We start from the raw sequence: 16,763 nt of genomic DNA on the forward strand, positions 1-16,763 counted from the left end.
CGTACAATTCCCATTAGTTTGGGAGCAATATGAATTTGAATTACATAAGAGAGAGAGAGCAAGGTTGTACGTTTAACATGCTCTGAGTCTGAGTAGTACATGACAGTACGTGATATGCTAGCCTCGGGATAAATACAAAACTGTGAGCCGTCAATTCACCACATCGAGCAGTTATGTTAGCTAGGATACACCTAGTACAACGTCATCAGAGCACAACGCAATTATTGTTGTCTATCAACAATGACAAGCCACCGGGGTCTGACAATCTGGATGGAAAATTACTGAAGATAATAGCAGACGATATTGGCATATCTTCAATTTAAGCCTACTAGAAAGTGTGCGCCCTTAGGCCTGGAGGGAAGCTAAAGTCATTCCGCTACTGTAAGGGTTTTCCTGTGGTGAAGGAGAGGCGGACCAAAATGCAGCGTGGTGGTTATTCATGTTCTTTAATTTATAAAGACACTACACATGAAATAACTAACAAAAACAACAAACGCGAGAAAACCTAAAACAGTCCTATCTGGTGCAAACACAAAGACAGGATCAATCACCCACAAACACACAGTGAAACCCAGGCTACCTAAATATGGTTCCCAATCAGAGACAATGACTAACACCTGCCTCTGATTGAGAACCATATCAGGCCAGACATAGAAATAGACAAACAAGACATCCAACATAGAATGCCCTCTCAGATCACACCCTGACCAACCAAAACATAGTTTGCTTTGTATGTTTCTATGGTCAGGGTGTGACAGTACACCCCCCCACCCCACCCAGGTGCGGACTCCGGCCGCCAAACCCGAACCTATTGGGGAGGGTCTGGGTGGGCATCTGTCCGCGGTGGCGGCTCTGGTGCTGGACGTGGCCCCCACTTCACCGTAGTCTTAGTCCCCCACCTTGTCCGCTTCCGTGGCCTCCTAGCCACGGCGACCCTTCTCAATGGACAGAGAGGCAGCTCGGGACAGAGGGGCGGCAGCTCGGGACAGAGGGGCGGCAGCTCGGGACAGAGGGGCGGCAGCTCGGGACAGAGGGGCGGCAGCTCGGGACAGAGGGGCGGCAGCTCGGGAGAGGGGCGGCAGCTCGGGACAGAGGGGCGGAAGCTCGGGACAGAGGGGCGGAAGCTAGGGACAGAGGGGCGGAAGCTAGGGACAGAGGGGCGGAAGCTAGGGACAGAGGGGGGGCTGTCTTGTTTTTTGCTTTTGACATTATCGATCATAGTCTGCTGCTGGAAAAACGTAAGTGTTATGACTTTACACCCCCTGCTATACTGTGGATAAAGAGTTACTTGTCTAACAGAACACAGAAGGTGTTCTTTAATGGATGCCTCTCAAACATAATCCAGGTAGAATCAGGAATTCCCCTCGGGACAGAGGGGCGGCAGCTCGGGACAGAGGGGCGGCAGCTCGGGACAGAGGGGCGGAAGCTCGGGACAGAGGGTCGGAAGCTCTTGGCTGAGGGGCTCTGGCGCCTCTGGGCTGAGGGGCTCTGGCGCCTCTGGGCTGAGGGGCTCTGGCGCCTCTGGGCTGAGGGGCTCTGGCGCCTCTGGGCTGAGGGGCTCTGGCGCCTCTGGGCTGAGGGGCTCTGGCGCCTCTGGGCTGAGGGGCTCTGGCGCCTCTGGGCTGAGGGGCTCTGGCGGCCCCTGGCTGACTGGCGGCACTGGCGGTCCCTGGCTGACTGGCGGCACTGGCGGCGCTGGGCAGACGGGCGGCTCAGGCGGCGCTCGGCAGACGGGTGGCTCAGGCGGCGCTCGGCAGACGGGTGGCTCAGGCGGCGCTGGGCAGACGGGTAGCTCAGGCAACGCTGTAGAGGAGGAAGGCTCTGGCAGCGCTAGATAGGCGGGAGACTCCGGCAGCGCTGGAGAGGAGAAAGGCTCTGGCAGTGCTGGACAGGCGAGGCGCACTGTAGGCCTGATGCGTGGTGCTGGCACTGGTGGTACTGGGCCGAGAACACGCACAGGAAGCCTGGTGTGGGGAGCTGCCACCGGAGGGCTGGTGCGTGGAGATGGTACTGGGTAGACCGGACCGTGCAGGCGCACTGGAGCTCTTGAGCACCGAGCCTGCCCAACCTTACCTGGTTGAATGCTCCCGGTCGCCCTGCCAGTGCGACGAGGTGGAATAGCCCGCACTGGGCTATGCAGGCGAACCGGGGGCACCATGCGCAAGGCTGGTGCCATGTAAGCCGGCCCAAGGAGACGCACTGGAGACCAGCTGCGTAGAGCCGGCTTCATGGCACTTGGCTCAATGCTCACTCTAGCCCGGCCGATACGCGGAGCTGGAATGTACCACACCGGGCTATGCACCCGCACTGGGGACACCGTGCACTCCACAGCATAGCACGGTGCCTGCCCCGTCTCTCTAGCCCCCCGGTAAGCACAGGAAGTTGGCGTAGGTCTCCTACCTGGCCTCGCCATACTCCCTGTGAGCCCCCCCCCCAAATACATTTTTGGGGCTGACTCTCGGGCTTCCTACCGCACCGCCGTGCTTGTCTCTCCAACTCCATTCTCCGATACCCCTCTTCGCACTGCTCCAGCGAATCCCAGGCGGGCTCCGGCACTCCTCCTGGGTCGACCGCCCACCTGTCTATTTCCTCCCAAGTAGTACAGTCCATACTCTTGCCGTCCAAAACGTCCTCCCATGTCCATTCCTCTCGCTGCTCCTACTGCCGTTTCTCCTGCTGCACCTTGGGGCGGCGACACTCCCCTGGTTTTGCCCAGGGTCCTCTCCCGTCGAAGATTTCCTCCCAAGTCCAGAAGTCCTTAATACGCTGCTCCTGCTGCTGCCCGTTACCACGCCGCTTGGTCCTGTTGTGGTGGGTGATTCTGTATTCCTGTCTCTGTGTTTGCACCAGATAGGACTGTTTTGGATTTTCACGTTTATTGTTTTTGCAGTGTTCGTGTTTATCTTTTGTTATTAAACATGAATCAAAGAAACCACGCTGCATTTTGGTCCGCCTCTACTTCACCCGAAGAGAACCGTTACAGCTACCCAATAATAGTAAAGCCCCCTTTACTGGCTCAAATAGCCGACCAATCAGCCTGTTACCAAACCTTAGTAAACTTCTGGAAAAAATTGTGTTTGACCAGATACAATTCTATTTCACAGTAAACATATTGACAACAGACTTTCAGCACTTATGGAGAAGGACACTCAACAAGCACAGCACTTACACAAATGGCTGATGATTGGCTGAGAGAAATTGATGATAAAATGATTGTGGGGGCTGTCTTGTTTTTTGCTTTTGACATTATCGATCATAGTCTGCTGCTGGAAAAACGTAAGTGTTATGACTTTACACCCCCTGCTATACTGTGGATAAAGAGTTACTTGTCTAACAGAACACAGAAGGTGTTCTTTAATGGATGCCTCTCAAACATAATCCAGGTAGAATCAGGAATTCCCCAGGGTAGCTGTTTAAGCCCCTTGCTTTTTAATTTTTTTACTAACGACATGCCACTGACTTTGAGTAAAGCCAGAGTGTCTATGTATGCAGATGACTCAACACTATACAAGTCAACTACTACAGTGACTGAAATACTTAAAAGAGCTGCAGTTAGTTTCAGAGTGGGTGGCAAGGATTAAGTTAGCCGTAAACATTTAAAAATCTAAAAGCATTGTATTTTGGACAAAACATTCACTAAACCCTAAACCTCAACTAAATCTTGTAATGAATAACGTGGAAATTGAGCTTGACTTTTTTTTGAGATGACTAAACTGCTTGTAGTAACCCTAGATTGTAAACTGTCATGGTAAAAACATACTGATACAGAAGTAACTAAGATGGAGAGAAGTCTGTCCATAATAAAGTGATGCTCTGCCTTCTTAACAACACTATCAACAAGGCAGGAACCACAAGTCCTCGTTTTGTCGCGCCTTGACTACTGTTCAGTCGTGTGGTCAGGTGCCACAAAAAAATACAATTGGCTCAGAATAGGGCAGCACAGCTGGCCCTTGGATGTACGCAGAGAGCTAATAAACTCAGCAACAACAAAAAAACGTCCTCTCACTGTCAACTGCGTTTATTTTCAGCAAACTTAACATGTGTAAATATTTGTATGAACATAACAAGATTGAACAACTGAGACATAAACTGAACAAGTTCCACAGACATGTGACTAACAGAAATTGAATAAAGTGTCCCTGAACAAAGGGGGGGGGGGGGGGGTCAAAATCAAAAGTAACAGTCAGTATCTGGTGTGGCCACCAGCTGCATTAAGTACTGCAGTGCATCTCCTCCTCATGGACTGCACCAGATTTGCCAGTTCTTGCTATGAGATGTTACCCCACTCTTCCACCAGGCACCTGCAAGTTCCCAGACATTTCTGGGGGGAATGGCCCTAGACCTCACCCTCCGATCCAATAGGTCCCAGACGTGCTCAATGGGATTGAGATCCGGGCTCTTCGCTGGTCATGGCAGAACACTGACATTCCTGTCTTGCAGGAAATCACGCACAGAACGAGCAGTTTGGCTGGTGGCATTGTCATGCTGGAGGGTCATGTCAGGATGAGCCGGCAGGAAGGGTACCACATGAGGGAGGAGGATGTTTTCCCTGTAATTCACAGCATTCAGATTGCCTGCAATGGCAACAAGCTCAGTCCGATGATGCTATGACACAATGCCCCAGACCATGACGGACCCTCCACCTCCAAATCGATCCCGCTCCAGAGTACAGGCCTCGGTGTGACGCTCATTCCTTTGATGATAAACACGAATCCGACCATCACCCCTGGTGAGACAAAACCGCGACTCGTCAGTGAAGAGCACTTTTTGCCAGTCGTGTCTAGTCCAGCGACGGTGGGTTTGTGCCCATAGGTGACATTGCCGGTGTTGTCTGGTGAGGACCCGCCTTACAACAGGCCTATAAGCCCTCAGTCCAGCCTCTCTCAGCCTATTGCGGACAGTCTGAGCACTCATGGAGGGATTGTGCATTCCTGGTGTAATTCAGGCAGTTGTTGTTTCCATCCTGTACCTGTCCCCCATGTGTGATGTTTGCATGTACCAATCCTGTGCAGGTGTTGTTACACGTGGTCTGCCACTGCGAGGACGATCAGCTGTCCGTCCTGTCTCCCTGTAGCACTATCTTAGGCATCTCACAGTACAACCATTGCAATTTATTGCCCTGGCCACATCTGCAGTCCTCATGCCTCCTTTCACTTTCACGCAGATGAGCAGGGACACTAGGCATCTTTCTTTTGGTGTTTTTCAGTCAGTAGAAAGGCCTCTTCAGTGTCCTAAGTTTTCATAACTGTGACATTAATTGCCTATTGTCTGTAAACTGTTAGTGTCTTAATGACCGGTTATAGTTAGCAGTATGGTTAAGCTTAGGGTTAAAGTTAGGTTTAAAATCCGATGTTATGACTTTGTGGCTGTGCCAGCTAGTGACCACTCTGCAGAGCTGCTTCCAGTACTAGATTCATGATGAAAAACGCTAACCAGCACATTTGAACATGTTTTTGTTGGGAAAAACAAGTCTATGTGTGTGTGTGTGTGTGTGTGTGTGTGTGTGTGTGTGTGTGTGTGTGTGTTCAAGCTTGCCTGCATGCATGTAACTCACATCGAGACAGGATGACACACACACACACACACACACACACTAAGCTACAGCCCTGCCTTTATGGCAGCCCCTCTCTGATTACCCTGGGTAAATGTGCGTTATTGCCGCTCGTATGAAGAGCCCTATCGTGGTTGACACACAGGCAGCCGTTGGTACATTTCCACTCCGCACAATCTTCAGTCGTCTTGCTGAGGGGAGGGCTTGTCAGTGTGTAGCATCGGGTGTCTGTCACCCCCCTGGTCAACCGGATATCATGACACAAATATTAAACACCCCAAATAATGGCCACAAAGCAGACAGAGAGAGAGAGAGAGGTAAAGGGAGAAAGAGTGAGGGAGAGCAAGAGAGAGAGAGAGAGAGAGATGGCCTAAACTGACCAAAGGCGAGCGTGAAAGGCGTGTGTGTGATTTATTTTAGAATGCATTGTTTTTAATTATAATGACTCAACTGAAGCCGGATGGGCGCGTTGTCCCCTTTGACGCCTCACTCAATTAGAACGTGTCTCTATTTTTGCCTTTTGTCACTGGTGCTGTATTCACACAAAACAATTCAAATATTGTCATTATGCACTTTTTTTAGGCTCATTTCAACTGCAAGAGGTAGCTAAGGGCTGAGGCTTTACTATACATGCTACATTAGACCAATTCATCCTCTTATGGAAACAACATTGCGATCAGAAAAGGCGATTAGAGATATGGACTATCCTGCTAGCATACAGTCACTGCTCTGCCTGTCCCTTCCTTTCCACCCACCTCGCTCTACTTGCTCCACCCACCTCACTGTGCTTGCTCCACCCACCTCGCTCTGCTTGCTCCACCCACCTTGCTCTGCTTGCTCCACCCACCTCGCTCTGCTTGCTCCACCTGCCTGCTTCTGCTGAGCTTTCACTGGAGAGTTTCTAGTAAAATGTTAAGGTACTCGTGTCTTAGCCAGAGGCTTCATGTAGACCTCCTCGCACCTCCAAATGAAAGTCAGGTGAATCAGTGCCCAGAGGACTGCACACATCTTCAAAGGTTGAGAATGAGAGAGGGGGGTGAGAATGAGCGAGGGGGGTGAGAATTAGAGGGGAGCAGAGAATGAGAGAGGGGGTGAGAATTAGAAGGGAGCTGAGAATGAGTGAGGGGGTGAGAATGAGCGACGGGGGTGAGAATGAAAGGGGAGCTGAGAATGAGTGAGGGGGGTGAGAATGAGAGGGGAGCTGAGAATGAGTGAGGGGGGTGAGAATGAGAGGGGAGCTGAGAATGAGTGAGGGGGTGAGAATGAGTGAGGGGAGCTGAGAATGAGCGAGGGGGGTGAGAAGGAGAGGGGGTGGAATGAGTGAGGGGGGTGAGAATGAGAGGGGAGCTGTGAATGAGAGGGGAGCTGAGAATGAGTGAGGGGGGCGAAAATGAGAGGGGGGTGAGAATGAGTGAGGGGGGTGAGGGGGTGAGAATGAGAGGGGAGCTGAGAATGAGCGAGGGGGGTGAGAATGAGAGGGGGGTGGAATGAGTGAGGGGAGTGAGAATGAGAGGGGAGCTGAGAATGAGAGCGGAGCTGAGAATGAGCGAGGGGGGTGAGAATGAGCGAGGGGGGTGAGAATGAGTGAGGGCGGTGAGAATGAGAGGGGAGCTGAGAATGAGAGAGGGGGGTGAGAATGAGCGGGGGGGATGAATGAGCAAAGGGGGTGAGAATGAGCGAGGGGGGTGAGAATGAGAGGGGAGCTGAGAATGAGCGAGGGGGGTGAGAATGAGAGAGGGGGGTGAGAATGAGTGAGGGGGGTGAGAATGAGAGAGGGGAGCTGATAATGAGCTAGGGGGGTGAGAATGAGCTAGGGGGGTGAGAATGAGCGAGGGGGGTGAGAATGAGCGAGGGGGTGAGAATGAGCGAGGGGGGTGAGAATGAGCGAGGGGGGTGAGAATGAGAGAGGGGGGTGAGAAAGAGAGAGGGGGGTGAGAATGAGAGAGGGGGGTGAGAATGAGCAAGGGGGGTGAGAATGAGCAAGGGGGGTGAGAATGAGCAAGGGGGGTGAGAATGAGAGAGGGGGTGAGAATGAGCAAGGGGGGTGAGAATGAGAGGGAGAATAAAAAGGTAGAGGAAGGTGCTTACTGTTGCTGGAGGAGGGGAAATAAATGTTCCAATCAATTTCCCAGGTCCAGAGGGTTGTGTCAGTGAATCATTACACTGAGGGAGATGCTCCTCCGGTCGGACTGATACCACAGAGACTGGATCAACAGCTGGTACCTTAGAAACCCTCTAAAGAGGATGAGCCCTCAACCCTGACCCCTAACCCCTGGTCATCTGCCAGTAGCATAGGACAAGTATGTATATGTGATGGGATTGTACACAGTGGAACAATCGCTGATTTTGGGGTTTCAATCCTATTGGTGCATGAAGTTGGATGAACAGTAGTGCTGTGGTGGTGGGAGTTCTATTCCAAGAGATGCAACCTCATTGAACTCCTCGACTGTGTCAAAGTTCAACCACACAGTGTCAAAGAACTCTAGGTCAAACTCTACACTGCTAGTTATAGGAAGATGTGGGGTTGATACTTCACCCTCTTCAGTTGTTTCAAACATGACCATTTAGACTTAGTTCATTTGGGTTTGCAAGTACAACTGCATTGAACAGAATATGTATAGACAAAGAAGTCCCGACCACAGACAGTCAAGCAGACCTTCAGCTATGAAGGGCACACAACCAAGCAAACCTTCACCCAGGCCTTGACCAGAAGGCCAAACACTCCCCTACACATACCTACCAGGATCTACCCGGGTCCAGCCGGGTCTACACTGGTACACCAGGTTCTACCCGGTTTTACCAGGGTCTAAGTAGGTCTACCCGGGTTTACCGGGGCCTACCCGGGTCTACACGGGTCCACCCGGGTCTACACTGGTACACCAGGTTCTACCCGGTTTTACCAGGGCCTACGTAGGTCTACCCGGTTTTACCGGGGCCTACCCGGGTCTTAACGTACAATACAGTATGTGACAAGGACAAGGACAGGACGGAATTTTCCATCCAAAACCTTTTAGGTTCAGGGGCTCCACTTGGCAGTAAAAGTGGTGTGACCAGGGTGTTTGGCCCCATGAATAAAAAGGTTTAGTAGAGGTCTGTGTTTGTCTGTCAGGCACTGGGGACCAGTGGAAAATTCCCACTCACAGGTCTGAAGGATCTGAGACACTCCTCCACGGTAGCCCCCCACCGGCCACATTTCTCTTTCACCGCCCTAACGGTTAACGGCAGCCGTGGTTTTTATGGGAAAGGGCCCAGGGGGATTGTTTTGTTGTCAGGGCTAACAGCCTAGTCCGTAAGGTTGTGGCGGCTACATCTGTTGGCGTCTGTCCAGCCCTATGCACAATTCTTAGAAAATATCTGGTGACATCTGTAGCACCTGTTGGGGGGGGGGGGGGGGGGGGGGGTACATGTGCGTGTGTGTGTGTGGGGGGGGTACGTGTGTGCGTGTGTGTGTGTTTGAGTAGAGTGGCTGCTGACCTATATGGCAAGGCAAATTGATCTGAATAGAGATGGATGCTTCTATCACTGGTTTCAAAAGTTTCTCAGCAGTCTAAATCTTCCCACACGGTCAGAATGTGCTAATCATCTCACTAAGACCCTGACAGAGTCAATACAAATGCCAGGGAAACTAGTGATGTTTGTACCACCAAATGGCTAGTATGCTTGCATGAGAACATTGATCTGGACCGGGGAAGACATGTCTGTGTTGTGTGGAGATTCAGAGATGGGACAATACGGGGGGTCTTCATACCTGTGTCCCAAGGCAGCCTACCATCATGTGGGTGAGCAATTTGGCAGCAAACATGGGGAAGCGAGAACACAGCAGGTGGGATATGATGGCCAAGACGAAAGCTGAGGATCAGACCAAAAATAAATGCTTTGTCATTCCATGTCAACCATAAAAACCCATGTTTTATACTTGGATCAAAAATGCTTGTGGTAAGACCATCTAAAACCGAGTGGGAGGGGACTGTAGGACGGGAAGAGGCCCGAGCGATATCCAAAAGGAACAACAGTGATGAGGCAGACAGAATGGAGAAATGAAAGGAAAAAGACAGAGGAAACGAAGGGAGATACACATATACAGAAGAAATAGATAAATAGATAAAAAGAGAGCGAGAAACAAAGAAAAATGGATACATTAGAAACAAGGACTGAAGGCTAAACTAGTTGTACTGAATACCTAAAGAGACTCTTCCTCCATACGGTACCTGAGATGCAGATGAAGCCTGAGGCGTAGAAGGCCTCGTTGTAGGAGGCCAGGGAAGCCATCTGGGCGTGGGCCGTGTACACAGACAGGTGGGAGCAGGCACACTCCACATAGTTCCCACTGTCCTCCACCACCCTGCAGAACTGCCCGTCTGACAGCCAGCTAGAGGAGAGGGAGAGATAATACACGAAGTAGTCAGCCTCAGGCAGGAAGTTCATATGAAGTTCTGATTGGAACATCCAGCTGTGTAGTGTCTCTGCTTGATTGGTTGCTCCGATGTGTCCACTCTCAGATACGTTAGGGAACTCAGAACATTTCAAAGAGTGACATGTATGACAAGATAAGAGCATAGAACTCTTATTTTTTCCTTATGAAAATGAAGTTAATTTACTTTGTGCCTGACAGACTAGACTGATTGTCCTAGTCATGACTGCAAAGTCCATGACAAACTTTAATAGACCTGTCATCAGTGCAGTGAGACAAGGAGGAAGTTGAACAGGCCTCTCTTTTCCCCCTCAGGATGACGTTATCAACGCTGTCGTCTGCTTGGTTATCTGAGAGATGGATTGTTGTTGGATTGTAGCTATAGCTGCTCCACGGGCCAAACCAAACCGGAGAAATCTGCTTCCTGTTACAAGCTGTTCAGCCAAGAGTCCCACTCCGGACCTCCTCCGTAATGTTCTTTCAAACACACTTCTGAGGGGCGGGAATGTTCGGGAACTTGGAGCAGAGCAAATTGAACACTCACAGACATCACAGAGCAGTCTAGGCCAGCCCAGAGGGGGATTGAGGGAGGCCAATTAATCTATGTCCAAAGAAAGAGGTCATGGCTGGACAGAACCTGATCCCTGAACTCTGACCTCTCTACTAGAGGCTGACCCGAAGTGTGAGGTTCACACCTACAGAGCAGACTTGAGAAGAAGGGGGAGGACCCTTTAACTCACCTAAGTGATTGTGTCCTACAGTCATTTCACTCACACACCACATTATCACATGGGTTCAAGTTCAGGATAGCAACAGAAATTAAGAGAAATATACGTTTTGGGGAATTAATAAAAAAACATAGAATGTGTGATTAAGAATGCTCTGTTTGTTGTGCTAGAGCTTCATAGTACTATGCGGAGTAAAGTAACTGGGTATAGGAGTGGGGGGTCGTACCTCTCAACAGCCTGGCTCCACAGAAGGCACAGAGACTGGCCAGGTTTGACCCTCAACCCGGGGGTGTGGATACGGTATACCACCTCGTTACCCTCAGTCAGGGGTCGTGACCCTCGGCCCTGCAGGCTGGCAGAGAACACCTACACATCCAGAGAAATACCATTACAGTACAGAGTTGGATGGAGCTGGCCCGAAACACGGATCTGAGGTCAACTTTGTGCTTTTCCTATTGTTGTTCAACTAAGGATTGGGGAGGGGTAAACTGATCCTAGATCTGGGTCTACGGTTGCCATGGACAAACACTATAGGTCTTTATAGCTGTAAAGCCCTCGTGGCAGAGACCTGGCACAGAGCTTCAGTGGAACAACACTGCCCCCTGCAGTTTACACCAAGCACTAAGGATCCACTGAGGAATACATTTTCAACTGTAATACCACAGGTATTCTCCTGTAACTTGATATTTATTTACCTTTATTTTACCAGATAAATGGACTGAATGACAGTAAAAAAATAATTTTTACAATAATGACTTCAGGAAGAATTGCAGAGGGCACCCATTTCCAGTATAGTTACCCAACAGTCTAAGTATTACTAGCTGTCATGGTGTGGCTTTGAGTGTATGTGGGTCTGCTTGCCTTGCCGTTGAGCGCGGTGGTTTTGTCGGTGAGGAACCAGTGTTCGGTGCTGTACTCTGTGAGCTGCACCCGGCGGCAGGCTGAGGGGGAGACGGTGCCAGTGGGCAAGGCTGGCACCTCCAGGAGGTTCTCTGGCAACTGAAAGGTGTCTGAGTTCTTGCCTGTGAACATGTGCCCGTTGATCTGGGTAGGGTACCAGTGGTAGGAAGAGATGGAAATGTAGGCACAAGTGTCCAGAATGGTCCTCCCCCTTTAAAAATACCAACAAATCACACTCTTATGTTACTCATATAGTCTTATTTTTTAACAGTGGGAAAGGGTGATCCATTCTATATTTTGCCCCTCAAATAAGACATCTACTATAATAGCATAGTCAGCGGCGGAAATAATAGACAACAATACTCTTGAGTTTTTTACCAACAATCCCCCATGAGGCAGGACGCACCTTTGAGCCTGTGCTCCACACTGGCTGTGTGTGAGCAGGGAAAAGGCGAAGCGCTCGGCCACCTCTGCCAGTTGGCTCAGGCCTCCTGTGTCGACTCTGCTGGGGTTGGCCATGGCACACAGTAGGTCATAGGTCAAGCCACGGCTGCTGTCCGCAATAGGGGTGCGCTCTGCCTCCGTAAGCACCTGGCCAAGCAGAGAGAGAATCTCGGTTTGTGTTTGTGCAGAATTGAAGGTAATTATGACTAAGACAAATATATCCAAAAATCTGAGAGCCACCTATCAAATTCACACACACACACACACACACACACACACTACCCTGTGAGATATGTAACACACACAGTACCCTGTGGGTTATGTAAGACACACAGTACCCTGTGGGTTATGTAAGACACACAGTACCCTGTGGGTTATGTAAGACACACAGTACCCTGTGGGATATGTAACACACACAGTACCCTGTGGGTTATGTAAGACACACAGTACCCTGTGGGATATGTAAGACACACAGTACCCTGTGGGTTATGTAACATACACACAGTACCCTGTGGGTTATGTAAGACACACAGTACCCTGTGGGTTATGTAAGACACACAGTACCCTGTGGGATATGTAACACACACAGTACCCTGTGGGATATGTAACACACACAGTACCCTGTGGGATATGTAACACACACAGTACCCTGTGGGTTATGTAACACACACAGTACCCTGTGGGATATGTAACACACACAGTACCCTGTGGGTTATGTAACACACACAGTACCCTGTGGGATATGTAACACACACAGTACCTTGTGGGTTATGTAACACACACAGTACCCTGTGGGATATGTAACACACACAGTACCCTGTGGGTTATGTAACACACACAGTACCCTGTGGGATATGTAACACACACAGTACCCTGTGGGATATGTAACACACACAGTACCCTGTGGGATATGTAACACACACAGTACCCTGTGGGTTATGTAAGACACACAGTACCCTGTGGGTTATGTAACACACACAGTACCCTGTGGGTTATGTAACACACACAGTACAATGCAAACACAGACAGGCTAGGTTTTCCTCTCAGTGAGTGTGTGTGGAAGCTCTTAAGTGTGATGTCTCTTTGAACCTCCCATCTCCCTCTCAGGAACATGTTGGTTCATTCCTAGTTTGGTGGTGACAGTTATTCACTGTGTCCTTAGCCCCAATCTGCTCTCTCACATTGTAAAGACTGGTTGGTTGCTTAGTAACAAAACCGAACCGTGCGCAACTAGGGGGATAAACAGAACGTTTTGGCTTAGATTGTTGACAACATGTTAGCTATATTTCATCTCCAATATTTATTGAAAACATAAATACATTTGCACAATGAGCACTTGTTGTCTCTCAAATACATTCTTACAGTTGTTGGTTAGTAGCTAGCCATTTTTGCCATGTTAGCATTGACATGAAATCAGTCAAACACCATCACAACAATTCACAGACTTCTGCCCTACTGAAGCGTGTGCATCGTTTGTGACATTGTCAGCTAACCCGTCTATTACATTGCAGACTTGACTTGGCTACAGGCTGATGGATTCAGCTGGTTTAGTCAGACACTAAGGGACAACAGAGACCTTTTAAAAACTAATCTGTAGATCTGTCATCGTTTTGTACTTGGACAAAACTCACACACAGGCACACACATATGCAACACACACACACAAAAAAACTGAACTTTTAATAGCAAACAAAACAAATACTAGCTCATCCTTCTCCCCCCTCGCTCTCCTTCCCTCTCACCTTCCCCAGTGCGTCCAGCACGGCAGTCAGTTGTTCTAGAGTGAGTTGTGCCGTGAACTTGCTGAGCAGAGCCTGGAGCACCCTGTCCAGTATGGTAGTGTCCAGAGGCTGCTGGAGCTGGTCCAATAGGACCCACACAGCCTGGGCCTCTGTGCCCGACACCAGGGTCACGTTGGCCAGGCCGTACTCAGGGTGCACCCTGGCCCCTCCACTGGCCCCATACAGCTCCACGTGAAAGCGCTTCGGCGGGGGGTTGGAGGAGGCCTGGTCTGGGGTGAGGGTGATGTTCAGCCCTATGCTCCTTTGGCCCAGGTCAAAGGTCAGCTGGCCCTCTTCTTTCAGAAAGTCCATCCCGGCCACGGCAGGCCAGATCAGAGTGGGCCCTACTGCCTCAGCCCGAGGGACTTCCTTTTGGATGACAACGAAACAGGAGTGTGAGGTCACAGTAGGATGGAAAGATGGAGGGAGTTGGGAAAGAAAACGGAGAGAGAGAGATGGGTGGATGAATAGGGGATAACCTGGTCATATGTATCAGGATGTGGAGACTGGAGATAACCTGGTCATATGTATCAGGATAAGATGATAGGAGATAACCTGGTCATATGTAACAGGATGTGGAGACTGGAGATAACCTGGTCATATGTAACAGGATGTGGAGACTGGAGATAACCTGGTCATATGTAACAGGATGTGGAGACTGGAGATAACCTGGTCATATGTAACAGGATAAGATGACTGGAGATAACCTGGTCATATGTATCAGGATAAGATAACTGGAGATAACCTGGTCATATGTATCAGGATAAGATGACTGGAGATAACCTGGTCATATGTAACAGGATGTGGAGACTGGAGATAACCTGGTCATATGTATCAGGATGTGGAGACTGGAGAAAACCTGGTCATATGTAACAGGATGTGGAGACTGGAGATAACCTGGTCATATGTATCAGGATAAGATGATAGGAGATAACCTGGTCATATGTATCAGGATGTGGAGACTGGAGAAAACCTGGTCATATGTATCAGGATAAGATGACTGGAGATAACCTGGTCATATGTATCAGGATAAGATGACTGGAGATAACCTGGTCATATGTATCAGGATAAGATGACTGGAGATAACCTGGTCATATGTATCAGGATAAGATGACTGGAGATAACCTGGTCATATGTATCAGGATAAGATGACTGGAGATAACCTGGTCATATGTAACAGGATGTGGAGACTGGAGATAACCTGGTCATATGTAACAGGATAAGATGACTGGAGATAACCTGGTCATATGTAACAGGATGTGGAGACTGGAGATAACCTGGTCATATGTAACAGGATGTGGAGACTGGAGATAACCTGGTCATATGTAACAGGATGTGGAGACTGGAGATAACCTGGTCATATGTAACAGGATGTGGAGACTGGAGATAACCTGGTCATATGTAACAGGATGTGGAGACTGGAGATAACCTGGTCATATGTAACAGGATAAGATAACTGGAGATAACCTGGTCATATGTAACAGGATAAGATGACTGGAGATAACCTGGTCATATGTAACAGGATGTGGAGACTGGAGATAACCTGGTCATATGTAACAGGATGTGGAGACTGGAGATAACCTGGTCATATGTAACAGGATGTGGAGACTGGAGATAACCTGGTCATATGTAACAGGATGTGGAGACTGGAGATAACCTGGTCATATGTATCAGAATGTGGAGACTGGAGAAAACCTGGTCATATGTAACAGGATGTGGAGACTGGAGATAACTTGGTTATATGTATCAGGATGTGGAGACTGGAGATAACCTGGTCATGTGTAACAGGATAAGATAACTGGAGATAACCTGGTCATATGTATCAGGATAAGATGACTGGAGATAACCTGGTCATATGTATCAGGATAAGATGACTGGAGATAACCTGGTCATATGTATCAGGATAAGATGACTGGAGATAACCTGGTCATATGTATCAGGATGTGGAGACTGGAGATAACCTGGTCATATGTAACAGGATAAGATAACTGGAGATAACCTGGTCATATGTAACAGGATGTGGAGACTGTAGTTAACCTGGTCATATGTAACAGGATGTGGAGACTGTAGTTAACCTGGTTATATGTATAACCAACTTCACCACAGGAAAACCCTTACACAAAGCCTTTTACATTGAGTTCAGCTCGCGTCATGCTAATGTAGTTGTTACGAGGAACCTGCATTCCTATGTCAACAGAGCTCAGTGCTTATTATTGGATATATTTGGAATCGAAATCCATTTTTTTTAATCCAAAACACGAATAATCATATTTGTTTTGGTAATATTTATTTTATAACAAGGAAATTCAATTTCATCACAAAAGCGTGTTTTCAGTAGACACCCTACACAATAGATCGACAGAAACCATTTGAGGAATAGGGAGTTACTGGATGGAGCGTGTCATCGATACATCCTGAGCCAATTCCTGGGGACTAGGGCTGGGACTGGGACTGAGACTGGGACTGATGTTAGGGTTGGGTGGCTGGGACTGAGGCTGACACTGGCACTGAGGCTAGGGCTGGGACAGGCTGGGACTGGGACTGATGCTAGGGTTGGGTGGCTGGGACAGGCTGGGACTGAGACTGAGGCTAGGGTTGGGTGGCTGGGACTGAGGCAAGGGTTGGGGGGCTGGGACAGGCTGGGACTGAGGCTAGGGTTGGGGGGCTGGGACAGGTTGGGGTTGAAGCTAGGACTGAGGCTGGGCCCGGGACTGAGGCTGACACTGGGGCTGAGACTGAGGCTAGGGTTGGGGGGCTGGGACAGGCTGGGGTTTAGGCTGGGACTGAGGCTAGGGTTGAGGCTGGGACTGATGCTGACACCGGGGCTGAGACTGAGGCTAGGGTTCGGTGGCTGGGACTGAGGCTGACACTGGGGCTGAGGCTAGGGTTGGGGGGCTGGGACAGGCTGGGATTGAGGCTGGGGCTGGGAACTAAGGCTAGGATTCGGG

At 49.5% G+C, this 16,763-nt stretch overlaps 1 protein-coding gene across 1 annotated transcript in view; it reads right to left on the bottom strand.

Annotated features, from left to right (window-relative positions):
* LOC110525279 (adhesion G-protein coupled receptor V1) overlaps window positions 1-16,763 on the bottom strand; it is a 245,182-nt gene that overhangs the window by 88,350 nt on the left and 140,069 nt on the right. Inside the window, exons 78-83 of the mRNA XM_036979421.1 lie at window positions 13,777-14,184; window positions 11,997-12,181; window positions 11,552-11,801; window positions 10,917-11,056; window positions 9,760-9,920; window positions 9,300-9,400 (exon numbers count right to left, since the gene is read on the bottom strand). Coding sequence (XP_036835316.1) covers window positions 9,300-9,400; window positions 9,760-9,920; window positions 10,917-11,056; window positions 11,552-11,801; window positions 11,997-12,181; window positions 13,777-14,184 — 1,245 coding nt within the window. The remainder of the gene's footprint in view (window positions 1-9,299; window positions 9,401-9,759; window positions 9,921-10,916; window positions 11,057-11,551; window positions 11,802-11,996; window positions 12,182-13,776; window positions 14,185-16,763) is intronic.

The sequence above is a fragment of the Oncorhynchus mykiss genome, chromosome 6 (genome assembly GCF_013265735.2).
Source record: "Oncorhynchus mykiss isolate Arlee chromosome 6, USDA_OmykA_1.1, whole genome shotgun sequence".
NCBI lineage: Eukaryota > Metazoa > Chordata > Actinopteri > Salmoniformes > Salmonidae > Oncorhynchus > Oncorhynchus mykiss.